General features: G+C 48.9%; 1 protein-coding gene across 9 annotated transcripts in view; it reads left to right on the top strand.

The window, feature by feature from the left end:
- The first annotated feature begins 10,321 nt into the window (after positions 1-10,321).
- LOC132399007 (glucagon-like peptide 1 receptor) overlaps positions 10,322-23,241 on the top strand; it is a 49,981-nt gene continuing 37,061 nt past the window's right edge. Inside the window, exons 1-3 of one of the 9 annotated variants that reach the window (XM_059978872.1) lie at positions 14,033-14,412; positions 15,020-15,234; positions 16,003-16,102. Coding sequence is in view for 5 of the 9 variants with exons in the window: in XM_059978873.1 (XP_059834856.1) it covers positions 10,688-10,768; positions 16,003-16,102 (181 nt within the window). In the remaining 4 variants the exon portion in view is untranslated. Of the gene's footprint in view, positions 10,769-14,032; positions 14,413-14,766; positions 14,836-15,019; positions 15,235-15,910; positions 16,103-23,241 lie in introns of those variants that run through there. The other 8 variants (XM_059978873.1, XM_059978864.1, XM_059978865.1 and 5 more) reach the window with 8 other exon arrangements.

Genomic DNA, 23,241 nt, shown 5'->3' with positions numbered 1-23,241 from the left:
AAGATAAAATAAGAATGAATATTCCTAAGCAACAATGCATTTTTGGGGGTTTGGATTTACGGGTTGTGTACACCATCAGATACACTGTACACACAGTGTCCACTTTATTCGGTCTGCCGCTACTGTAGTCCTTCCACTTCAAGGTTCATTGTGTTGTGCATTCTGCAATGCTCTTCTGCACATCACTGTAGTAACAAGTGGTTATTTGAGTTACTGTAGTCTCCCTGTCAGTTTGACCGTTCTCCTCTGACCTCTCTCATTAACAAAACTTTTCACCCACAGAACTGCTGCTCACTGGATGCTTTTTTTGTTTTTTGCACCACTCTCTGTAAACTCTAGAGACTGTTGTGTGTGAAACTCCCAGGAGATCACCCCATCTGGCACCAACGATCATTCCAATGGTCAAAGTCACTTAGATCACATTTCCTCCCCATTCTGGTGTTTGGTCTGAACCTCTTAACCAAGTCTGCATGCTTTTATACATTGAGTTGCTGCCACACGATTAGATATCAGAATCAGTTTCACAGGCATATGTCGTGAAATGTGTAAACTTTGTGCCATCAGTACAAAGCAATACATGATAAATGTAGAGAAAAAATATGAATTACTGTAAGTACATATATGTATGTCTACTGAATTGTGAAGTTAAAATAAGTGTAACAAGAAAAATTTTAAGTAATGCTCCCCCCCCCCACCCCCACCATACCAGACAGTGATACAGCCAGTCAGAATTCCTCCATGGTACATTTGTATTAATGTATAGGTGTACCTAATAAAATGGCCAGCGAGTGTATCAGGTAGACAGGAGTTACGCAACACTAGGGAGTTGCATTAGCTTATGTTGGGCCAATATCCCTCTAATCCTTTCCTAGCCATTTAGCTGTCTAAATGCCTTTTAACCATTATAAATGTATCTGCCTTGACCACTTCCTCTGGCAACTTGTTCAATCTACCCACCACCTACTGTGTGGAAAACCTCAATTCCTTTAAATCTTTCACCTCTCATCTTAAGCCCACACCCTCTAATGTTAGAATCCACGATCCTGCGGAAAAGATTAATTATTTCTCTTTATCTGTATCGCTCATGATTTTATAAAGTTCTTCACTAAGGCCTCTTTCATCCCAGGGGAAACAGTCCCAGCCTATCCAGTCTCTCCTTATAAGTCCTCCAGTCCCAACATATCCTTCATAATCTTTTCTGCACCTTCTCTAACTGAATCACATCCTGTAATGTTGTGACCACAATACTCTCTAATATATTGTAACATGCTGTCCCAATTCCAGTACCTAAGACTCCTAACCACATGCCATTTGCTTTCTTCAGCACCTTGTCTGTGTCATCTTTCTGGGAACTAGAGACTGTACTTCTGGATCTTTCTAGACTACAATGGCCCCACCATTCACAATGTTTGCTGCCCTCATTCAGTGGAAAGCTTGTCTTTAGTGGGAATTGACTCAGAAATCAGGTTATCTAAACTGTATAGAACAAAGGACATTTCAGTTGTCTGCCAGCTCGAGAGATAAGGAAATGGCTAAACCCAAGCACAAGGAAAGGTGGTGAGCTGACATTCCTTGGGATTGAAGCATGAGGTGCAGAAAGCCTTGTTTTGCTGATGACAGCGGTCCTGGCATACGTATGTACGTATAACTGGACTGCAGCAATCTGCCTTTGAGTGGGCGATGCTGTTCGTGCAGGTGAGGGAATTGATGAAGCTGGCACATTTACTGTCAGGAAACAAATGTTTTAATAATGGGGAATGGTCAAAGAAATTTCCAACAAGTACGTATACGTCACCATATGAAACCCGGAGATTGATTTTCTTGTAGGCATTCACAACAAAGAAATACAATAGAATCAATGAAAAATGCCAGACCCTGATAAACAACTAATGTGCAAAAGAACAAACTGAAAATACATAAAAAGAAAAGAAAGAAAAAGAGGAAGGGAGGAAGGAAGATGAGTCCTTAAGTTGTGCAGACACAAACTATGCTGTGACTGAGAGATAACTTGTTTTACTGCTCACTGTGAAGTGTCATTCAAAGTCTCCCTACATTATCACTTAAAGCCTTACACACACACCTGAGGATCCCAGTGCTACTTTTCTGTAATCATGTTCACTCTAGTTTTTGCTGCTCCCTCGGACTAGCAGTCACCCTGCCTTCAGCTGCTTGGATCCGAAATTCTGGAATTGTCTAAAATGAAAATCTATCCACAAAGCTTCCATTGTCAGTTAAAATTAAAAAGTTGTAAGTTTATCCTACCTACCTCTCTACTAACTCTGCCTCCTTCAAGTAACCAAGGTTATAGTAATTTTCCCCAAATCCCCTTGTGTGTAGCTTGATGTCAAATTTTACTAGAGTTCTTGTAAAGCACTTTGGAATGTTCATGCCCAATATAGATTTATTTTCATTGACATTACCCGGTCTGAATTCTTTATAACTGGCTGCCGGCTGACTGCTTGTAAAGAAAGAGCAGGTAGTACTTCTTGTTTCCGGGGGGGGGGGGGGGAGTCATGTTGCCACTGAATACAGCAGGTATTAGACATGGTCTGTTTTATGGGGGCCCTGTGCACTTTTTTCCAGCTGGGATGTCAATTGCCGCCAGAGTTCTGATGTGCCATTAGATGGCAGCACTGCACTGGGGAACAGCGCAAATCCGTGAAACCACCATTTAACACAAACATGGGATTCTGCAGATGCTGGAAATCCAGAGCAAAACACACAGAATGTTGGAGGAGCTCAGCAGATCAGGCGGCATTTATGTAATGAATTAGCTGTCAATGTTCAGAACGAGATCCTTCATCAGGACCACCATGAACCTTCTCAAATTTGTATCTTAGTCCTGATGGCAGATCTCAACCTGAAATGTCAACTGTTTATTCTCCTCAATAGATGCTGCCAGACAACTTGTCCTGTCCACATAGAGCAGTACAGTCCACAATGGTGTGCCAAACTAAATTGTTAAACAAATGCCCAACTTATTTCATCCCTTCTGCCCACATAATATCCATATGCTTCCATTTCCTGAAATCCAAGTGCCTCTTTAAGAGACTCCATCATATCTGCCTCTACCACCACCCCTGGCAGCGCATTCCATGCACCCAACACACTCTCATAAACAATAAATTCTGCAGATGCTGGAAATACAAAGCAAAACACACAAAATGTTGGAAGAACTCAGCAAGTCAGACAGCACCTACGGAAATGTACAGTCGTTCTGGACCAGGCCCTTCTCTGGGAGTGGAAAGGAAGGGGGAGGATGCCAGAATTTAAGAAGAGCAAAGACCAAGAAACAAAATAATGGGGTAGTGTACTTGGGTTCATTGTTCATTCAGAAATCAGAGAAGAAATTGGATGTTTGGTGGCAGCAGTACAGTGCAAAGACAAAAATTACAAAATACATGGTGCAAAAATGGCACAATACATTTTAATTCAGAATTGAAAAGGGTCAGCTGGACATACTCAGCAGGTCAGGCTGGTCAAAGTTCAGGTCAAAGGGAGACAAACAGAGGTGGGAGAGGGAGTCTCTGGATAAACCTTAGACTTTTATGTCTTTGCACTGTGGTGTTGCTGCAAAACAACAACATCCGCAACACACAGACTGGTGACATAATTCTTAGGCGAGCAGCTTCAAACTCCTCGCACAATCTCTCACGGTTCCAGAACCCATGGAAATCTCACTGAAGCCTCTAATTTCCGAGGAGGCTGAAGAGAGCTGGATGATGCACATCTATACTCATGGCATTCGAGAGGTGTGCAGTAGAGAGCACCCTAACAAGCTGCATTACTACACTGTACAGAAGCTGCACTGTGGCAGACAGGAAGGCTCAACGAGTAGTCAAAACTGTCCAATGCATCACTGGCACCAGCCTACACATCCTCAAGGACAGACATACAAAAGGATGCTGGAAAAGGGCCAGTGATATCATGAAGGATCCCACCCACCCTGCTCATGGACTCTTTGTATCCCTCCCCCCAGGTAGGAGGCTACACCAGGACCACCAGACTCAAAACAGTTACTTTCCCCAAGCAGTAAGGCTGATCAACACCACCACCCACTAACCCACCCCTCCAGACACTCCTGTGCCTAGCTTAACTTTATAGATACAATCAATCTCTGTATATCAGCCAGTTTATGTTTTTATACTTATGATGACTTTTTAACAATGTGTTCTTCATCTTAGTGATGTATTGGGTTTGGAGTAACAATTAATTAATTCTCCTTTACACTTGTGTACTGGAAATGACATTAGATAATCTTGAATGATGAATTCTCCTGTGATGTCTGAACATACAATCTGTGATGCTGTACTCAAGTGTCTCACTGTCCCCGTACCTCACAGTATGTGCGCACTTTGCAATAACCCCAGTCACTGGCTGAAAACCAAAGAAAAGACACCGAAATTCTGGAATTAAAAAACGCTGGAGACACTTAGCAGTTTGGGCAGCATCTGTGGGGAGAGAAACTGAGTCTGTGTACCAGGTCATCCACCTGTCATCAGTGTGTGTCAATATGTTTGTGAGTCATTGTATGTATGTGTGTATGTCAGTGTGTGTATGTCAGTGTCTGTGTGTGCATGTCAATGTGTATGTCAGTGTGTGTGCTTATGCATGTCTGTCTGTATGTGTCTCAGTGAGTGTGTGTGTGTATGTACATGTGTAAGTACAAGACCATGAGATATAAGACCAGAATTAGGCCATTTAGCCCATTGAGACTGCTTCACATTTCATCAAGGCTGATCCAATTTTCCTCTCAGCCCCAGAATCCTGCCATCTCCCCAGATCCCTTCATGCCCTGACCAACTAAGAATCTATCAAACTGTCTTAAATAGACATAAAAACTTGGCCTTCACGGCTGCCTTTGACAAATAATTCTCCCGAAACACCACTCTCTGGCTAAAGAAATTCCTCCTCATCTCTTTTCTAAAAGGACATCCCTCTATTCTGAGGCTGTGTCGTCTGGTCTTAGACTCTCCCACCAGAGGAAACATCCTCTCCAGCTCCACTCTATCAAGGCCTTTCACCACTGGGTAGGTTTCAAAGAGGTCTCCCCTCATTCTCCTGAATTAGGCCCAGAGACATTAAACACTCTTCATAGGACAAGCCATTCAATCCTGGAATCATTTTCCTGAACCTTCTTTGAACCCTCTTCTGCTTCAGCACATTCTTTCCAAAATAAGAAGCCCAAACCTGCTCACAATACTCCATGTGAGGCCTCACCAGTGCTTTATAACGTTTCAACATCACATCTTTGCTTTTATATTCTAGTTCTCTTGAAAGGAATGTTAACATCACATTTGCCTTCCTCAGCACAGACTCAACCTGTCCCTATGCATCTTAGTTTTTTTAATTTTTTCTCTCCATTTAGAAAATATTCAGTCCTTTTATTTCTTATACCAAAGTGCATGACCGTACACTTCCTGACACTATATTTCATCTGCCATTTCTTTGCCTATTCTCCTAATCTGTTAAGTCCTTCTGTAGCCTCTCTACTTCCTCAACACTACCTGCCCCTCCACCTATCTTTGTATTGTCTGCAAACCTTTCAACAAAGCCATCAATTCCATCATTGACATAAAACGTAAAAATAATCAGTCCCAACACCTCTCATCACTGGCAGCCAGCCAGGAAAAGCTCCCTTTATTCCCACTCTTTGCTGCCTGCCAATTAGCCACTGCTTTATCCATGCTAGAACCTTCCTTGTAATACCATGGGTACCCACCTTGCTAAGCAGCCTCATGTGGCACCTTGTCAAAGGCTTTCTGAAAATCCAAGTATATAACATCAACCAATTCTCCTTTATTTTTTTCTATGTGTGTATGTGGGCATTTGTGTGGATTTGACTGTGTGTGTCACCTGTCATCAGTCTGGTGGAAAGGCATCAAATCTGAAGGGTTAACTCTCCTCAGGATTCCTTTTCCCATTTGCTGCCCAACCCATTGGGTACTGCCAGAAACATAGAACATACAGCACAATAGGGACATGTTCGGCACAACTTTGAGGGCTGAAGGGCCTGTATTGTGCTGTAGGTTTTCTATGTTAATACAGGCCCTTCGGCCCACGAAGCTGTGCCAAACTAGGCTTTACCCATAGCCCTCTATTTTTCTAAGCTCCATGTAGCCATCCAGGAGTCTCTTAAAAGACCCTATCGCCTCTGCCTCCAGCACCGCTGCCGGCAGCCCATTCCACACACTCACCACTCTCTGAGTAAAAAAAGACTTACCCCTGACATCTCCTCTGTACCTACTTCCAAGCACCTTAAAACTATGCCCTCTCGTGCTAGCAATTTCAGCCCTGGGGAAAAGCTTCTGACTATCCACACGATCAATGCCTCTCATTATCTTGTACACCTCTATCAGGTCACCTCTCATCCTCCCTCTCTCCAAGGAGAAAAGGCCGAGTTCACTCAACCTGTTTTCATAAGGAATGCTTGCGGGACCCACTTTCTGCGCAGAAATAGCCAGCGCGAAGGGGCAGACTTTGGTAATGCACCTCTGACGTCATTTCCGCCCGGAGAGGGCGGGCGCTGGGGAAGTTTGAATAAACTTGTCTCGAAACGACCTACCGACTGCGAGTCGTCTCCAGCTCTGTGTGTAGCACATCGCTACAGTATAAAAAATAAAGTCAGCAGTTACCGACTGCGAGTCGTCTCCAGCTCTGTGTGTAGCACATCGCTACAGTATAAAAAATAAAGTCAGCAGTTACCGACTGCGAGTCGTCTCCAGCTCTGTGTGTAGCACATCGCTACAATATAAAAAATAAAGTCAGCAGTTACCGACTGCGAGTCGTCTCCAGCTCTGTGTGTAGCACATCGCTACAGTATAAAAAATAAAGTCAGCAGTTACCGACTGCGAGTCGTCTCCAGCTCTGTGTGTAGCACATCGCTACAGTATAAAAAATAAAGTCAGCAGTTACCGACTGCGAGTCGTCTCCAGCTCTGTGTGTAGCACATCGCTACAGTATAAAAAATAAAGTCAGCAGTTACCGACTGCGAGTCGTCTCCAGCTCTGTGTGTAGCACATCGCTACAATATAAAAAATAAAGTCAGCAGTTACCGACTGCGAGTCGTCTCCAGCTCTGTGTGTAGCACATCGCTACAGTATAAAAAATAAAGTCAGCAGTTACCGACTGCGAGTCGTCTCCAGCTCTGTGTGTAGCACATCGCTACAATATAAAAAATAAAGTCAGCAGTTACCGACTGCGAGTCGTCTCCAGCTCTGTGTGTAGCACATCGCTACAGTATAAAAAATAAAGTCAGCAGTTACCGACTGCGAGTCGTCTCCAGCTCTGTGTGTAGCACATCGCTACAATATAAAAAATAAAGTCAGCAGTTACCGACTGCGAGTCGTCTCCAGCTCTGTGTGTAGCACATCCCTGCATTGGTGACCCCGACGGTCCAAACGCGATTTGGACCAAAGATGACCGACTCTTCATCTGTTCACGCAGTTTCGACTTCCTGGGCACTGCGACCACGCGTGTGGTTTGACCAAGCAGAGGCCCAGTTCCAGATTCGGCAGATATCCTCTGATTCCGCGTGTTACTACCACGTGGTGAGCGCCCTTGACCAGGAGACGGCCGCCCAGATTGCGGATTTCATACAGTCGCCCCCGGAAGAAGGCAAATATGAAGCATTCAAGACGCTGCTCATTGGGACCTTTGGCAACGTCCTTGTAAATCCCCTCTGCATGCTATCTATGGTTTCCACATCCTTCCTGTAGTGAGGTGACCAGAACTGAGCACAGTACTCCAAGTGGGGTCTGACCAGGGTCCTATATAGCTGTAACATTACCTCTCGGCTCCTAAAGACAATCCCACGATTGATGAAGACCAATACACGGTATGCCTTCTTATCAACCTGTGTAGCAGCTTTGAGTGTCCTATGGACTCGGACCCCAAGATCCCTCTGATCCTCCACACTGCCAAGAGTCTTACCATTAATACTATATTCTACCATCATATTTGACTGACCAAAATGAACCACTTCACACTTACCTGGGTTGGACTCCATCTGCCACTTCTCAGCCCAGTTTTGCATCTTATCAATGTCCCGCTGTAACCTCTGACAGCCCTCCACACTATCCACAACACCCCAAACCCTTGTGTCATCAGCAAATTTACTAACGCATCCCTCCACTTCCTCATCCAGGTCAGTTATAAATATCACAAAGAGTAGGGGTCCCAGAACAGATCCCTGAGACACACCACTGGTGACTGACCTCCATGCAGAATGTGACCCATCTACAACCACTCTTTGTCTTCCATAGGCAAGCCAGTTCTGGATCCACAAAGCAATGTCCCCTTGGATCCCATGTCTCCTCACTTTCTCAATAAGCCTGCATGGAGTACCTTATCAAATGCCTTGCTGAAATCCATATATGCTATATCTACTGTTCAACCTTCATCAATGTGTTCAGTCACATCCTCAAAAAATTCATTCAGGCTCGTAAGGCACGACCCACCTTTCACAAAGCCATGTTGACTATTCCTAATTATATTGTGCCTCTCCAAATGTTGATAAATCCTGCCTCTCAGGATCTTCTCCATCAACTTAACAACCACTGATGTTAGACTCACTGGTCTATAATTTCCTGGGCTATCTCTACTCCCTTTCTTGAATAAAGGAACAACATCCGCAACCCTCCAATCCTCCGGAACCTCTCCCACCCTCATTGCTTCCTCGCTTCCCACAGTAGCCTGGGGTAGATCCTGTCTGATCCCAGTGACTTATTCAACTTGATGCTTTCCAAAAGCTCCAGCACATCCTCTTCCTTAATATATACATGTTCAAGCATTTCAGTCCACTGCAAGTCATCCCTACAATCTTTTAGAAACATAGAAAACCTACAGCAAAATACAGACCCTTCAGCCCACAAAGTTCTGCCAAACACTTCCCTACCTTGGAAATTACTAGGGTTACCCAAAGACCCTATTATATCCACCTCCACCACCGTTATCGGTAGCCCATTCCACGCACTCACCACTCTGTGTAAAAAATTTACTCGACATCTCCTCTGTACCTACTTCCAAGCACCTTAAAACTGTGACCTCTTCTGTGAGCTTCTTCCTGCTAGCCTTATAATCTTCTAGATTCCTATCATTACCTAGTTTTTTGATTCTTTCATAAGCTCTTCTTCTTTTACAACTAGATTTACAACAGCCTTTGTACACCATGGATCTTGTACCCTACCATGCTTTCCATGTCTCATTGGAATGTACCTACTCAGAACTCCACACAAATATCCCCTGAACATTTGCCACATTTCTTCTGTACGTTTCCCTGAGAACATCTGGTTCCAATTTATGCTTCCAAGTTCCTGCCTGATGGCCTCATATTTCCCCTTTCTCCAATTAAACATTTCCCTAACTTGTCTGTTCCTATCCCTCCCCAATGCTATGGTAAAGGAGATAAAATTGTGATCACCATCTCCAAAATGCTCTCCCACTGAGAGATCTGACACCCGACCAGGTTCATTTCCCAATACCAGATCAAGTACAGCCTCTCCTCTTGTAGGCTTATCTACATATTGTGTTAAGAAACCTTCCTGAACGCATCTAACAAACTCCGTTCCATCTAAGCCCCTCACTCTAGGGAGATGCCAATCAATATTTGGGAGATTAAAATCTGCCACCACAACAACCCTGTTATTATTAGGCCTTTCCAGAATCTGTCTCCCTATCTGCTCCTTGATGACCTTGTTACTATTGGATGGTCTATAAAAAACACCCATTAGAGTTATTGACCCCTTCCTATTCCTAACTGCTACCCACAGAGACTCCGTAGACAATCCCTCCATGACTTCCTCCTTTTCTGCAGCCATAACACTATCTCTGATCAACGGTGCTAAGCCCCCACCTCTCTATCCTTCCTCCCTGTCCTTTCTGAAACATCTAAAGCCTGGCACTTGAAGTAACCATTCCAGCCCCTGAGCCAACCAAGTCTCTGTAATGGCCACATCATAAATCCAAGTGCTGATCCACGCTCTAAGCTCATCCGCTTTATTCATGATACTTCTCGCATACATCCCAAACCATTGGTCTGAGCGCGTCCCTTCTCCCTCTTGCACTGTCTCCAAGCTTTCTCTGTTTGTGAGCCAACCGCATCTTCCTCCGTCACTTCAGTTCGGTTCCCACCCTCCAGCAATTCTAGTTTAAACTCTCCCCAATAGCCTTTGCAAACCTTCCCGCCAGGTCCCCTGGCCCACGTTGTGCACCAGTCTGGGACAGAGCACCTGTGGGCCGGCGGCAGGTGGCTTGGGGCGGGTATTCAGCGCCAGTGTGATCGGAGCCGCCTCCCGCTCAGGGGGTGTGGTGCGAGCCCGCCCGCCTTGCGGCAGCGAACTGGCTGAGACTATGTCCGGGATGTGCTGGCATCAGCTCGTCCTCGCCAAACTGCTGGCATTCGCTCTCTTACCTCTGACTGCCACCCCTGAGGTCCGCTCATCCTCCCCGGGGAAGCTGAAGCTGTGAATCGCTGATCAACTTTTGCGGAGAAGTTTTTATTCACGGAAAGAAAGTTTGGCTTATAGACTTCAGACGCCGGAGAATCCCGAGTCGGGTTTAAATCTGTTAACGCTGAGAATTGGGCGTCGGTCGGTTACAGTGTGAGGGTCCAATATCGATCGCCCCGTGGCCAGGGCGCTTCTCGCAGAGACTGCTGAACCGCGGCCGCTCTTCGCGCTCCTGTTTGATGGGATCTCGTGAGGATCTTGTTGGAGCTTCAGCCGAGGAGAAGTGGGCACTCGGATCTTGGGGAGATCCCGTTCAGATGGTCAGTACTAGTTTCGTGCCTATCTCGGTTTCGCGGGTGTAAATCTGACCGCCTGGATCTGTCACGAAAATGGCAGGCTCTTCATTCCCAAACTCGGCAGGGGTGGTGTTAACATAGCCGTTCCAATCCGGGCCAAGGACAACTTCGGGCTTCGGGTGTCCGGTCACATATCCAGTCATCCAGTATCCACGGGGTAGGGGAACCCAAAATTAGTGGGCGCAGGTTTAGGGGAAAGATGAAAGTGCCATGTTATTCACAGAGGGCAGTGGGCCGCAGATACAAGCTTAACTACAACGACTAAAAGACTTTTGCGCAGGTATGGTGGAGGGGTGGGGGGGAGAGTAGTTTCCAGGGATGTAGGTCAAATGCGGGCAAATGGGACTCGTACGGTTAGTATGACCTTGTTCCTGCTCGGGCTGACGGAGATGAAAGTTCTGTTCCAAAGTATAACTACAACATTTAAAAGGCATTTTGGAAAGTATGCTGAGAAGAGAGGTTACACTCGGGTGGGCCAAATGCGGGCAAATGGGACTCGTTCAGATAGGTACATTGGTTAGAATGGACCGGTTGGGCCGAATGTCCGGCGTGGATCCATAAAAACAAAGTCATCCTCGTTCAGTTGGTGGGCGCTGGAGCTGAATCCACAGATTGCCGGTTCACAGCCAATCTGCTGAGAGATTTGTTCAGAAACAAACTTCTGCAAACACTCGGCGAGTCCGGCAGCATCTGCAGAAATAGAAAGTCCTGTCATAATGAAGGGTCTTTAACTTGAAACGTTGATTCTCCGCAGTTACTGACTGACCCGCTAAGTGTTTCCAGTACGTTCTATTCCTGGTTGTATGTTGGTTGACAGCATCTCGGACGATGGCAGGAAATCTGCGCGGCAGAATTTTTAAATGACCTCGGAAGTCCAGGTGCACTGCTACAAGTAGTCATCACTTCCTTGGTTGCAGTAAACGGCCGTGACTTCCACCAAGCGTCGCAGAGTCGCCTTTCCGACTGTTGGATCTCACTGGAGATCTCATCCGCCCAGTCACTGGAGCTGACTTGGCATGTCCCTATCTCACCGGGGTATAAGACCCTCCGGTTACCCTCACCTGATTTAGCCCGCTTGATTTGGAAAGGGTGCAGGGCGCAGGGTTTAGACTTCCAGATTATTGTGATCTCTTCTGGGGAAGGTATGACCTGTTCAATTTGAGCAGGAGAAGATAAAGTCAGAGGAGAGGAGATGAGAGATTACATTAGAGAGGAGCTGACCACGTTGACTGGAAGAGGACACTATTAGGAATGATGGCAGACCAGCAATGCCTGGAGTTTCTATAGGGCATTTAGGTGCAAGATAAATTCATCCTAAAGATGAAGAAATATTCTAAAGGGAGGATGAGGCAACCATGGGTGACAGGGTAAGTCAAAGCAAAGCAGAAAGTATATACTGTAACAAAAATAATGGGAAGTTCAAGGATTGGGGAGCTTTTAAAAACCACATCTGAAGGCAACTAAGAAGTCACAAGGAGAGAAAAGATGAAATATAAAGGTAATTTAGCCAATAATGGGATATCAAACCATTTTTACAGATTTATAAAGAGTAAAAGAGAGGTGAGAGTGGATATTGGACCACTGGAAAAGTTACACTGTGGAAGTAGTAATGAGGGATAAATAAATGGCAAGTAAGGATTTTGCATCAGTTTTCAATAATGCCAGAAATTCGAGAGTGTCAGAGTGCAGTTGCTATTACCAAGGGGAATGCTGAGGAAGCTGAGAGGTCTGGAGGTAGATAATAACCTAGACCTTATGGACTACACCCCAGGATTCTGAAAGAGGTAGTTGAAGAAATTGTGGAGGCATTAGTAATAATCTTTGAAGAATCACTTTGGAATGGTTTTGGAGGACTGGAAAATTGTAAATGTCACTATATTCTCTAAGGGATGAGGCAGAAGAAAAGGAAATTGTAGTCCAGATAACCTGACTTCAGTGGTTGGGAAGATGATGGAGTCCATTATTAAGGGTGATGTATCGGGGTACTTGGAAGCACATGATAAAATAGGCCAGGGTCAGCGTGGTCTCCTTAAGGGAAAGGCCTTGCCTGACACATCTGTTCAAATTCTTTGAGGAGTTAACAGGCAGGACAGACAAAGGAGAGTCCGCAGATGTTGTTTACTTGGATTTTCAAAAGGCCTTTGACAAGGTGCAGCAAATGAGGCTGCTGAACAAGGTAAGGGGCCATGGTATTACAGGAAAGGTACTAACATGGAGAAGAGATTGGCTGACTGGCAGGAGGCAAAGGATGGGAATAAAGGGGCCCTATTCTGGTTGGCTAACAATGACTACCGGTGTTCCGCTGGGATTGGGGTTGGTGTTGGGACTATTTTTTTTCAGTTATACGTCAACAATTTGGATGGTGAAATTGATGGCTTCATGGCCACATTCTGGGCAAAGATACATGAAGAGGCAGGTTGTGCTGAGGAAGCAGGGAGTCTGTAGAAGGACTTAGACAGATTGAGAGAATGAGCAAAGAAGTGACAGATGGAATATGGTGTAGGGAAGTTCATGGACATGCACCTTGGTAAAAGCACAGACAGTTTTGCAGACAGAGAGAAAATCCAAAACTCAGAGGTGCTAAAAGTGACTTAGGAGTCGTTGTGCAGGATTCCTTAAAGGTTAATTTGCAGGTTGAGTCGGTGGTGAGGAAGGCAAATGCAACGTTAGCATTCATTTTGAGGGGACTAGACTGTGATAGCAAGGATATGACACTGAGGCTTTATAAGGCCTCTCTTGGACTATTCTGAGCAGTCTGGGGCTACTTATCTAACAAAAGATGTGCTTGCTTGGAGAGTGTCCAGAGGAGGTTCTCAAGAATTATCTCAGGAATGAAAGGGTTAACTTATGAGGAGCGTTTAATGATTCTGCATCTGTACTCGCTGAAGTTTAGAAGAATGATAGGGTGGGGGGGTGGGAAAGATATCTCATTGAAACCCATCAAATATTGAAAGATCTAGATAGAGTGGATGTGAAGAGAATGTTTCCTATAGTGGGGGAGTCTAGGACCAGAGGACACAGCCTCAGAATAGAGGGACGTCCATTTAGAAGAGATGAGGAATTTCTTTAGCCAGATAGTGGTGAATCTGTGGAATTCATTCCCACAGACGGCTGTGGAGGCCATCATTTGGGATACTTACTGCAGAGGTTTGTAAATCCGTAATTCACTAAAGGGGTCAAAGGTTATGGGAAGAAGACGGGGGAATGCGATCGAGAGGAAAAATGAATCAGCCATGGTGGAATGGCGAGGCAGACTTGATGGGCCAAACGGCCTAATTCAGCTCCTGTATCTTATGGTGACATTACAACCCCGTGTGCCTTCCATTAGTATCTCAGTCTGGGGAGAGAAGACGGGAGGAACAGAACGCGGCCGTGCAAAGTGAGCGTCGGTGACGGATTTGACATTTACAGCGCTGATTTAACAGAATTTCAGACTGAATTGGGAACCTTGAACTGTTTAAACAAGAAGTGACGCCTATAACTCTGAGTTGATCTTTGCTCCTGTGAATTCTGCCCCACACACACGGGGAACACTGAACAGGCTGGAATTCAGAGACTCCGGGACCTGAACGCAGAATGGTAGGCTGGAATATAATGGAGGGGTTCAGGTGGGTTTAAAGAGTAATATTGAATCTGGAGGCTCGATTTTCCGACTTTTCTCCTCTCTTGCCTATCACCTCTCCCATGGACCACTCTCCTATCTTATTCCATCTTCCCATTATCACCTCCCGGCTTCTCACTTCATCCCCCTCCCCATCTGCCTTCACCTGACGCTGGCGTCCTCCCGCTTCCTCTCCAGCCCTGATGAAGGATCTTAATATAAACATCGACCAGCTGACTTGCTCCAGCAGTTTGTTTGTGTTACTTGATTCTTGGTCATTGATCCTCACCTCAATCACCATCTCCCGGCCGCTTCTCATATCAGTGTCGGGATCACAGCAAGCGCCGCGGCCAGCCTGGGGTTTCTTTTGGGGGATATGATTGGGATCTTCCTTATTCAGCGCCGGGGCTTTGCGGTGGAACCTGTCACCGTGAGTATTTGGATCAGTAGCAATGAAGGCCCCGGCCAGGGCACCAATGTCTGTCCTCCATCAGACCGTATACATAAGACATAGGAGCAGAATTAAGCCATTCGGCCCAGACATTCTGCACTGCCATTCCACCACGGCTGATTTATTGTCCATTCTCCTGTCTTCTCCCTGTAACTGTTGCAAGGACGTGACGGGGGACGAACCCAAGTGCACGGAGACAGGGTAGAGAGGCGCTACCACAGTCGCGAACGTGGAGCGGATACCCAGGAGAGTTTTTACTCGGAGACCAGGTTCACGTGGAGTATCCAGGGAATGGTGCGGAGCTGAGGAATCAGGAAACCAGATTTACACACACTGGAATTGACCAATGAACTGGCAGCTGATTGCTGTGACTCCCGGGTGGGTATCTGCAGTCCCTGATGGAAAGCAGGTGTGCTGTAATTAATGGAACTGGGAACAATTGGAAATCAGACGAGGGGATTCAGGCCCAATCAAGGGGATAATACCAAGATGGGGGATTGCCAGACAGGACCATGACAGTAACTTTGAAACCCTGGCTAATCAAGAACCTATCAACCTCCGCTTTAAATATACTCAATGGCTTGACCTCCAGATTCAATGTCCTCTAACTAAAGAAATTCCTCCACATCTCTGTTCTAAATGGACGTTCCTCTATTCTGAGGCTGTGTCCTCTAGTCCTAGACTCCCTCACTATAGGAAACACCCTTTCCAATCCATTCGATCTCGCCCTTTCAATATTCAGTGAGATCTCCGTCAAACACTCCTCATACGGCAATCCTTTCATTCTCGTGAACCTCCTCCGCAATTTCTCCAAAATCAGCGGTTCTTTTCTTAGATAAGGGGACCAGCCGAGGGAATCACCGAACGGGTAACTTCGCGGGATTAACGAGAGGGGGGGGGGGAGAGAGAGGGTCAGTTCACGCGAGAAATTGGGTCCAGAGTGGAGACGGTAACAGTCACCAAGCCCAGGGACGGTCACCTTCTTCCTAGCAGCTGGGAGTCGAGCTGTATATATATATATATATATTGTGCGACGCTGTTTTATTCTGACCAGTTTCACGGCTCTGGGGTAATGCGAGGACCCGCTGTTGACACGGAGCTCGGGACACGATCCCTCTTCACGGCGCCTCTCTCGTTCTCCTCCAGGCTGCTTCCGACGCGCTGTTCGAAGACACAGTTCGGAGGTGGTGGCAGTACCGCAACGAATGTCTGGAGAACATTGTGCACCAAGAGAATCGGTTAACAGGTACAAAAGCGCCCACTACCGCCTCCAGTTTACCCTGCTAACAGCCACAGGAAGCAGGTGATGGGAAGAAGCCGCTCCTGAACCTCCTCCCTAATGGCAGGAATGAGAAGAATTAGGCCATTCAACCCACTGAGTCTGCTCCGCCATTGCACCATGGCTGATTTATCCCCCTCAACCCCATTCTCCCCCTTCTTTCCGTAATCTTTGAAGCCCTTACTGATCAAGAACCTGTCAACTCCCGCTTTCAATATAACCAATGATTTGTCCTCTGGAGCCGCCAGTGGCAATTAATTGCACAGATTCATCTCTCTCTGCCTAAAGAAATTCCTCCTCATCTCGGGTCCAAGTGTTCGTCCCTCTATTCTGAGACTGTGCACTCTGGACCGAAACTCCCCCAGCAGAGGAAATACCCTCTCCCATCCACTCCAGGCTTTTGAACATTCGATGGGTGTCACTGAGATACCCCACCCCCGCCTCCCGTTCTGAACTCGAGCGAGTACAGGCCCAAGACCGTCAAAAGCTCCCTGTACGTTAACACATTCATTCCCGGTATTCTGGTGATAGTCATTTGGACACGCTCCAGTGCCAACACATCTTCAGATAAGGGCCTGAAACTGTCACGGTACTCCAAGTGTGCGAGTGACCAAACCCTCAGCATTATATCCTTGTATTTCTTATTATTTATTATTTCTTATTGAATGTATTTCATCGCATTTGCTTTCCTCACCAGCAACTCAACCAGCATTAACCCTTAGGGTGAACTTGCACAAGACCCTTTGCACCTCTGATTTCTGAATTTCTGTCCATTTTAGAAAACAGTCTGCACCTTATTTCTTCTACCAAAGTGTACAGCCATACACATTCCAATATAATATTCCATCTGCCACTTTGCCTATTCTCCCAATCTGTCAACGTTGTTATGCAGACACGCTGCTTTCTCAACACCATCTGCCCCCCACTCCCCCAACCCCGCCACCTGTCTTTGCAGACTTGGTCACAAAGCCATCAATCCCATCATCCTAATCATTGACATGTAATGTGAAAATACTGGTCCCAATCTGACCCCTGCGGAACACGAGTCACCGGCGTCCAAGCAAAGTAGACGCCCTTATGCCCACTCTGTGCTTCCCGCCAGTAAGCCAATCTTCTATCCATGCCTCCATCTTTCCTGTAATACTATGGGATTATATCTTTCTTAGCAGCTTCATGTGTAGCACCTTGGAAAAGGCATGATCAGCTTCCCGATGGTGAGGATCCTTGGTGATTGATGCCATCTCCTGGGACACTGTCCCTTGAAGAAATCCTCAGTGTGAGGAGGGTTGTGCCCATGATCCAGCCAGCAGAGTCTATATCCCCAGTGTAACGTATGAGACTCGATGTGAGGAGGGTTCTGCCCGTGATTCAGTCTGCAGAGTATTTAACCCCAGTGTAATGTATGAGACTCAATGTGAGGACGGTTGTGCCCGAGATTCAGCCTGCAGAGTCCATAACCCCAGTGTAACGTATGAGACTCGATGTGAGGAGGGTTGTGCCTGTGATCCACCCTGCAGAGTCTATATCCCCAGTGTAATGTATGAGACTCAATGTGAGGACGGTTGTGCCCGAGATTCAGCCTGCAGAGTCCATAACCCCAGTGTAATGTATGAGACTCGATGTGAGGAGGGTTGTGTCCGTGATCCAGCCTGCAGAGTATTTAACCCCAGTGTAATGTATGAGACTCAATGTGAGGACGGTTGTGCCCGTGATCCAGCCTGCAGAGTCTATAAACACAGTGTGACGTATGAGACTCGATGTGAGGAGGGTTGTGTCCGTGATCCAGCCTGCAGAGTCTATATCCCCAGTGTAACGTATGAGACTCGATGTGAGGAGGGTTCTGCCCGTGATTCAGCCTGCAGAGTATTTAACCCCAGTGTAATGTATGAGACTCAATGTGAGGACGGTTGTGCCCGTGATTCAGCCTGCAGAGTATTTAACCCCAGTGTAATGTATGAGACTCAATGTGAGGACGGTTGTGCCCGAGATTCAGCCTGCAGAGTATTTAACCCCAGTGTAATGTATGAGACTCAATGTGAGGACGGTTGTGCCCGTGATTCAGCCTGCAGAGTATTTAACCCCAGTGTAATGTATGAGACTCAATGTGAGGACGGTTGTGCCCGTGATTCAGCCTGCAGAGTCTATAACCCCAGTGTAACGTATGAGACTCGATGTGAGGAGGGTTGTGCCCGTGATCCACCCTGCAGAGTGTGTAACCCCAGTGTGACGTATGAGACTCGATGTGAGGAGGGTTATGCCCGTGATTCAGCCTGCAGAGTCTATATCCCCAGTGTAAAGGAAGAGACTCGATGTGAGGAGGGTTGTGCCCGTGATCCACCCTGCAGAGTGTGTAACCCCAGTGTGACGTATGAGACTCGATGTGAGGAGGGTTGTGTCTGTGATACAGCCTGCAGAGTCTATATCCCCAGTGTAACGTATGAGACTCGATGTGAGGAGGGTTCTGCCCGTGATTCAGCCTGCAGAGTATTTAACCCCAGTGTAATGTATGAGACTCAATGTGAGGACGGTTGTGCCCGAGATTCAGCCTGCAGAGTCCATAACCCCAGTGTAACGTATGAGACTCGATGTGAGGAGGGTTGTGCCTGTGATCCAGCCTGCAGAGTCTATATCCCCAGTTTAACGTATGAGACTCGATGTGAGGAGGGTTGTGCCCGTGATCCAGCCTGCAGAGTGTGTAACCCCAGTGTGACGTATGAGACTCGATGTGAGGAGGGTTATGCCCGTGATCCAGCCTGCAGAGTGTGTAACCCCAGTGTAACGTATGAGACTCGATGTGAGGAGGGTTGTGCCCGTGATTCAGCCTGCAGAGTCTATATCCCCAGTGTAACGTATGAGACTCGATGTGAGGAGGGTTGTGCCCATTATCCAGCCTGCAGGGTCTATAACCCCAGTGTAACCTATGAGACTCGATGTGAGGAGGGTTGTGCCTGTGATCCAGCCTGCAGAGTCTATATCCCGAGTGTAACGTAGGAGAGTCGATGTGAGGAGTGTTTTGCCCGTGATCCAGACTGCAGAGTTTATATCCCGAGTGTAATGTAGGAGAGTCGATGTGAGGAGGGTTGTGCCTGTGATTCAGCCTGCAGAGTCTATATCCCCAGTGTAACGTATGAGACTCGATGTGAGGAGGGTTGTGCCCGTGATCCAGTCTGCAGAGTCCATAACCCCAGTGTAACGTATGAGACTCGATGTGAGGAGGGTTGTGCCCGTGATCCAGCCTGCAGAGTCTATATCCCCAGTGTAACTTATGAGACTTGATGTGAGGAGGGTTGTGCCCGTTAATCAGCCTGCAGATTCTATAAACGCAGTGTAACGTAGGAGACTCGATCTGAGGAGGGTTGTGCCTGTGATCCAGGCTGCAGTCAATAACCCCAGTGTAACGTTTGAGACTCGACGTGAGGAGGGTTGTGCCCGTGATCCAGCCTGCAGAGTCTATATCCCGAGTGTAACGTAGGAGAGTCGATGTGAGGAGGGTTGTGCCTGTGATCCTGCCTGCAAATTCTATAACCCCAGTGCAACATATGAGACTCAATGTGAGGAGGGTTGTGCCCGTGATCCAGCGTGCAGAGTATTTAACCCCAGTGTAACGTATGAGTCTCAATGTGAGGACGGTTGTGCCCGTGATTCAGCCTGCAGAGTCCATAACCCCAGTGTAACGTATGAGACTCGATGTGAGGAGGGTTGTGCCTGTGATCCACCCTGCAGAGTCTATATCCCGAGTGTAACGTAGGAGAGTCGATGTGAGGAGGGTTGTGCCTGTGATCCTGCCTGCAAATTCTATAACCCCAGTGTAACGTATGAGTCTCAATGTGAGGAGGGTTGTGCCTGTGATTCAGCCTGCAGAGTCCATAATCCTAGTGTAACGTATGAGACTCGATGTGAGGAGGGTTGTGCCTATGATTCAGCCTGCAGAGTCCATAATCCCAGTGTAACGTATGAGACTCGATGTGAGGAGGGTTGTGCCCGTGATCCACCCTGCAGAGTGTGTAACCCCAGTGTGACGTATGAGACTCGATGTGAGGAGGGTTGTGCCTGTGATTCAGCCTGCAGAGTCCATAATCCCAGTGTAACGTATGAGACTCGATGTGAGGACAGTTGTGCCTGTGATTCAGCCTGCAGAGTCCATAATCCCAGTGTAACGTAGGAGAGTCGATGTGAGGAGGGTTGTGCCCGTGATCCAGCCTGCAGAGTCTATAAACGCAGTGTAACGTATGAGACTCGATGTGAGGAGGGTTGTGTCCGTGATCCAGCCTGCAGAGTCTATAAACGCAGTGTAACGTATGAGACTCGATGTGAGGAGGGTTGTGTCCGTGATCCAGCCTGCAGAGTCTATAAACGCAGTGTAACGTATGAGACTCGATGTGTGGAGGGTTGTGTCCGTGATCCAGCCTGCAGAGTATTTAACCCCAGTGTAATGTCTGAGACTCGATGTGAGGAGGGTTGTGCCCGTGATCCAGCCTGCAGAGTCTATAACCGCAGTGTAACGTGCCAGTGGGAGTAGGGTTGGAGGTGCCAGTGGGAGCAGGGTCGGAGGTGCTAGTGGGAGAAGGGTGGGAGGTGTCAGTTAGAGCAGGGTGGGAGGTGGCAGTGGGAGTAGGTTGGGAGGTGTCAGTGGGAGCAGGTTGGGAGGTGCCAGTGGGAGTAGGTTGGGAGGTGTCAGTGGGAGCAGGTTGGGAGGTGCCAGTGGGAGCAGGTTGGGAGGTGCCAGTGGGAGTAGGTTGGGAGGTGCCAGTGGGAGTAGGTTGGGAGGTGGCAGTGGGAGCAGGTTGGGAGGTGGCAGTGGGAGTAGGTTGGGAGGTGTCAGTGGGAGCAGGTTGGGAGGTGCCAGTGGGAGTAGGTTGGGAGGTGTCAGTGGGAGCAGGTTGGGAGGTGCCAGTGGGAGCAGGTTGGGAGGTGCCAGTGGGAGTAGGTTGGGAGGTGGCAGTGGGAGCAGGTTGGGAGGTGGCAGTGGGAGTAGGTTGGGAGGTGTCAGTGGGAGCAGGTTGGGAGGTGCCAGTGGGAGCAGGTTGGGAGGTGCCAGTGGGAGCAGGTTGGGAGGTGCCAGTGGGAGCAGGGTGGGAGGTGCCAGTGGGAGCAGGGTGGGAGGTGCCAGTGGGAGCAGGGTGGGAGGTGCCAGTGGGAGCAGGGTTGGAGTTGCCAGTGGGAGCAGGGTTGGAGTTGCCAGTGGGAGCAGGGTTGGAGGTGCCAGTGGGAGCAGGGTTGGAGGTGCCAGTGGGAGCAGGGTGGGAGATGCCAATGGGAGCAGGGTTGGAGGTGCCAGTGGGAGCAGGGTGGGAGGTGCCAGTGGGAGCAGGGTGGGAGGTGCCTGTGGGAGCAGGGTGGGAGGTGCCTGTGGGAGCAGGGTGGGAGGTGCCAGTGGGAGCAGGGTGGGAGGTGCCAGTGGGAGCAGGGTGGGAGGTGCCAGTGGGAGCAGGGTGGGAGGTGTCAGTGGGAGTAGGGTGGGAGATGCCAATGGGAGCAGGGTTGGAGATGCCAGTGGGAGCAGGGTGGGAGGTGTCAGTGGGAGCAGGGTGGGAGGTGTCAGTGGGAGCAGGGTGGGATGTGCCAGTGGGAGCAGGGTGGGAGGTGTCAGTGGGAGCAGGGTGGGAGATGCCAGTGGGAGCAGGGTGGGAGGTGCCAGTGGGAGCAGGGTGGGAGGTGTCAGTGGGAGCAGGGTGGGAGGTGTCAGTGGGAGCAGGGTTGGAGGTGCCAGTGGGAGCAGGGTGGGATGTGCCAGTGGGAGCAGGGTGGGATGTGCCAGTGGGAGCAGGGTGGGATGTGCCAGTGGGAGCAGGGTGGGAGGTGTCAGTGGGAGCAGGGTGGGATGTGCCAGTGGGAGCAGGGTGGGAGGTGTCAGTGGGAGCAGGGTGGGAGCAGGGTGGGAGGTGCCAGTGGGAGCAGGGTGGGAGGTGTCAGTGGGAGCAGGGTGGGATGTGCCAGTGGGAGCAGGGTGGGAGGTGTCAGTGGGAGCAGGGTGGGATGTGCCAGTGGGAGCAGGGTGGGATGTGCCAGTGGGAGCAGGGTGGGAGGTGCCAGTGGGAGCAGGGTGGGAGATGCCAGTGGGAGCAGGGTGGGAGGTGCCAGTGGGAGCAGGGTGGGAGGTGTCAGTGGGAGCAGGGTGGGAGGTGTCAGTGGGAGCAGGGTTGGAGGTGCCAGTGGGAGCAGGGTGGGATGTGCCAGTGGGAGCAGGGTGGGATGTGCCAGTGGGAGCAGGGTGGGAGGTGTCAGTGGGAGCAGGGTGGGATGTGCCAGTGGGAGCAGGGTGGGAGGTGTCAGTGGGAGCAGGGTGGGAGGTGTCAGTGGGAGCAGGGTGGGAGGTGCCAGTGGGAGCAGGGTGGGAGGTGCCAGTGGGAGCAGGGTGGGATGTGCCAGTGGGAGCAGGGTGGGAGGTGTCAGTGGGAGCAGGGTGGGATGTGCCAGTGGGAGCAGGGTGGGATGTGCCAGTGGGAGCAGGGTGGGATGTGCCAGTGGGAGCAGGGTGGGAGGTGTCAGTGGGAGCAGGGTGGGAGGTGCCAGTGGGAGCAGGGTGGGATGTGCCAGTGGGAGCAGGGTGGGATGTGCCAGTGGGAGCAGGGTGGGAGGTGCCAGTGGGAGCAGGGTGGGATGTGCCAGTGGGAGCAGGGTGGGATGTGCCAGTGGGAGCAGGGTGGGAGGTGCCAGTGGGAGCAGGGTGGGAGGTGCCAGTGGGAGCAGGGTGGGAGGTGTCAGTGGGAGCAGGGTGGGATGTGCCAGTGGGAGCAGGGTGGGAGGTGTCAGTGGGAGCAGGGTGGGAGGTGTCAGTGGGAGCAGGGTGGGAGGTGCCAGTGGGAGCAGGGTGGGAGGTGTCAGTGGGAGCAGGCCTGACAGCTGGGTGAACTGAAGATACATATTTGAAAGTTGAGGGAGATGAGGGATGGAACCAAGGCAGATCAGCCATGATGATGAGTCAGGTTGGATGGGCTGAGTGACCTACACCCCACTGCCACTTACTTGTGTTCTTGCCCTCATTCTCTACACGCTAGTTTGGTTTGAGCAACCTGGGGTAGTTACACTGTGTGATGGAAAGGACAGCTGGGATTTCAGCAACATCTCATTTTCCATCTGGGTAGCTTCCAACCTGATGGCATGAA

The sequence above is a fragment of the Hypanus sabinus genome, chromosome 9 (assembly GCF_030144855.1).
Source record: "Hypanus sabinus isolate sHypSab1 chromosome 9, sHypSab1.hap1, whole genome shotgun sequence".
Classification (NCBI taxonomy): domain Eukaryota; kingdom Metazoa; phylum Chordata; class Chondrichthyes; order Myliobatiformes; family Dasyatidae; genus Hypanus; species Hypanus sabinus.
Note: the sequence above shows the minus strand (reverse complement) of the source record. Positions and strands in the feature narration are given on the sequence as shown.